A 4,017-nucleotide genomic window follows, 5' to 3' on the forward strand; every position below is an offset into this window, starting at 1 on the left:
ATCTTTCTCCATCCACTCATTTAAGTAAGCAGTGAGACGGTCGAGGAACTGAACAACTGTCTTCTTGTCTTGGAGACGAGCTCGCATGAACTGAACTTTGGCGTCGTCTACTGTGAGACCATACGCCTTAGTGAGTGCAGCTTTGATCATCTCATACGTGAGATTGTCTCCACGAATTCTGTGGAGAATATCGAGGCAGGGCCCTCAAATAAACTAAGAAATTGGAGCCGCTTAGCTGTCTCATCCAGTTGATACATATCTGCCATGTCCTCAAAACGAGCTATGTACGGCTCGATTCGCTCGCCTTCCTTGTATGAAGGAAGCTTGATGTGTGGGGTTGCCAGGACATGTGCAGGGAGAACGCTCGTGGAGCTTGGACCAACTGCACCGGATGTGTCTGAAGCCAAGGAATCTCGCTTGAGCTTCAGCATTTCATATTCGCGTTTTTCACGTGCTTCTCGCTCGGCACGTTCGTGCTCTCGTTCTCTGTCTCGTTGTTCACGCTCGTATTCGCGTTGTTCTCGCTCTTGTACTAGCTCAAGTTCGCGTTGTTTTTGCTCGTGTTCACGCAGTTTCTGCTCGTGTTCGCACTGTTCTTGCTCGTATTCGCGCTGTTCTCGCTCGTGTTCGCGTTGAATCTTACGCTCTTCACGGGCATCATTCTCGCGCTGCTGGTCCATATTATGCCGTGAGAGTATGTACTCTTTAATTTCAGTTGGGTCAGTAAGACCCATATCTTTGGCTTCCTGTAAAAATATGGTGGTAGCCATGTCGCTAATTTACTGAGCAAGCCGAAACTGGGTACTGACTGCTACTTCGCAAACGAATGCTATTAAACACAAGTAAAGAATACAGAAACAAGCTAGTGGTGACCAGTCTTATCTAGTTAACTGGCAAAAATAAAGCAAAAATGCAAATGACTGCGAAGACTCGATAATTAACGCAATGGGTACGGCGGCTACCCAGGAGCGAATAAAATCGTCTGGCGTTACCAAAAATAAAGTACTAAATAGAGTTAAGTACTCTATGGATTAATAAAACAAAAATTCACTTGCTAAACTAACGGTAAACACCAGTAAGCTTGTGCCTATAAACTTTAATGATAAATACCTAAATATGAACGAGTGAGTATTATCTCGTGAATAGCTTTAGAGCTAGGAGTTAATATCCTGGAATGAGGTCGCCAATTGTCACGGGGTTTTTAAAATAAATGCAAATATTAAATGATAGTGTTCAATGTTCAATAATACTGAACAGCAGGAACAAGAAATTGTCTTGCTACATCAAGCAATGATTACTTTACGCTGGCTTGCTTCGCACGATTCTCTAAGAACGAGAATTTATAAACTTTCTCAACAATACACAGCAGAGACTAATTACTCAATTACTGTTTATTAGTACTGTTAGCCTCTGGAGAAAGTTACTTCACCCCTGACAATAAATAACTAATACTATTAATTATATCAGGTTCTTGCTGATGCTTAACTCCTAGGAGGCAAAACGGATTTTAAGTTTAATACACAAGACTGGCCTAAGTACCAGTTATGAATGGCAAACGTTTATGCAAGCTAGGAGCTATAAGAGAAATAAGCTTAATTGCGGAGAAATGAAACACGAGTTTACATTACATTAAGCTCAAGAAAAAGAACTGTTAAATTTATTGATTACAAAATAAATTTAACATTACATTTCAAAATCAAATTAATGAGATCACACTCACTCACTCACTCAAGAGCTAAATTCTTAAGCCTAGGAAAAAACACCTTAACTAAACTCTTAAGTCTAGGAAAACGAAAAGAAATACTGGTCAATGAATGTGGTGTATCACCAAAGAAGGGTGGGAGCCTGGAGAACTGTAGTCTAGTGGAGTCTGGGTGCTAGCTGACCTCTCACTCTTACACTGCTGGAGCACAGAACCTCTCTCCGTCACAACAGACACTTGACTGAATAAACTCGTGGGAAAAAGGGAGCACTAGGGCCGCATTTTTTAATGGCTAGTGTGAGCGAAAAGCGCCCCAAACGAATCGCTCAGCGGAAGTGCTAATGTCTCACACAAAGACGATCACTTACGACACTGAATAATTGATTTGAAAAGACTCCCACCGATGAGCGGTTAACTGAACGATAAACTGGGATTCCACTTGAGTTCGTGGTTTCCCACAAAAGCCAATGTCACTAGCCGACTCGTGACAATATATATATATATATATATATATATATATATATATTTATATATATATTATATAATATGTACAGGGTGTTCCAAGACCTTAGCCCCCCCCTGCCCAGCTTAAATTAAAAAAGGTAGAAAGGAAACAAATATATGACAGAATAACTGTATTAATTGCCAACACATGTGCACACTTGTAAGAATTTATATCAATATTTGGTGTGCCCACCGGCCGCCGCTCGAACTGCTTCCAATCGTAACGGGTAAGATTCCAGGAGTGACACAAACAACTCGCGGTCGAACTCCATTTCTTCGAGGACATTGGCCACAGTAAGCAGGAGGTCTTCCCCGGCGTTCTGGAGACGTTGTTCAACCCTGTCCTTAAGTATTGCTCCCAAATGTTCACAGGCGTTGAGGTCAGGCGATGCTCCGGGCCACTCATCATTTCCGAAAAAATCAACTTTGTTTGCCTTCAGAAGATTTTGCGTTGCCAGAGCACTCATGCACGGAGCTCGATCGTGCAGAAATGTGGTTTCCTTGATGCTAAGGACATTTTCTGAGCTTTTTAGGAATGGAATGACATGTTGAGTCAACACAATGTCTCGGAAGTATCTTCCATTCCATGATTGTCCTTGTTCTTTGACGACCCACATCAACCTTTTCGCCGTGAACATCAAAAAGATACCAACACATCGTTCAGATTTTGATCTCTCTCGAATCTTCAGCTCTTGCGGAATGTCATCAGTGTTAAGAGCCCAAATTCTGTCGTTCTGAAAGTTGGGACGACGAACCTCATAAATAAAAAATTCATCTGAAGGAGCCAAGAAAAGGAAATCATCTGTTGTCCACTCGCTCAAAAACTCACAAAACCACATGCGCTCCTCCACATTTTTCTGTGACAGTTTTGGCGCTGGAACCTGATGAAAAGCCTTGGCACCAATGGAGTGAAGAAACCTGTGGATGCTTGCAAGACTCTTTTTCTTCCCTCGAATCCGTTCAATCTCCTTTTGAAGCCCGCGGATACTTTTTTTCTCTCTAGCAAGCGACTCGGTGATGATTTCCTTGCTTTCCTGAGACAAGCTTTCTGCCACTTGAGCAGGCCGGCTGTCCATCTCGCAGTCAAATGGATCACGATTCCAATTACGTTTGACAAAGTCTTCAGATCTCTTCAAGTATCTGGCAACCCAGGATCGGCTGATCTTTGGCGATGCAAAAAGTGATGGCCATAATGCGGCATATCCACCTCAATTTCTCTGAATCATTCACCAAAGACATGTTTTACAAAATCTATAATAAAAAGAGAAATAATTATTAGATTACCATAAAATTTGGTATTTGAATAAGCAATTAAATGTACTTTCCTACTGTATTAGTGATTTTAGTTAGTGACGACCCAGTTATGCTGCGCACGGGGGGGGGCTAAGGTGTTGGAACACCCTGTATATATATATATATATATATATATATATATATATATATAGATAGATAGATAGATAGATAGATAGATAGATAGATATATATATATATATATATATATAAAGTGACGATACAGTCGTGGGTTGCATAGCCAGAATCAGCTTTAGAAGTGGAAGAAAGATTATTAAAAATGTTGAGGTAAGTACACGTACCAGACCTGTGGCATGGTTGTGGGCAGATCACCACCTGACCTCACTTAACCTCACTCCTCCAGCTCCACACACTTTCAGACGTTGTGCTACCTGTTGTACATTGTGAATTAATGAAGTACAAGGTTTATATACATTTTCACTCATTTCACTAATACTGTACACTGTAATTATCTATTGGAGATATACCTTGTCCATAAGGTATACCTTGTCTATAATAGT

General features: G+C 41.0%; 1 protein-coding gene across 1 annotated transcript; it reads right to left on the bottom strand.

The window, feature by feature from the left end:
* Window positions 1-2,379: 2,379 nt before the first annotated feature.
* Window positions 2,380-3,282, bottom strand: LOC145400572 (uncharacterized). The gene has a single exon (XM_080273067.1). It carries the CDS (start codon window positions 3,280-3,282, stop codon window positions 2,380-2,382), a length of 903 nt encoding a protein of 300 aa, XP_080129193.1.
* Between the last annotated feature and the right edge of the window lie 735 nt (window positions 3,283-4,017).

This window comes from Coenobita brevimanus, chromosome 6, assembly GCF_032717465.1.
Source record: "Coenobita brevimanus isolate Jiangsu-jjx chromosome 6, ASM3271746v2, whole genome shotgun sequence".
Classification (NCBI taxonomy): Eukaryota; Metazoa; Arthropoda; class Malacostraca; order Decapoda; family Coenobitidae; genus Coenobita; species Coenobita brevimanus.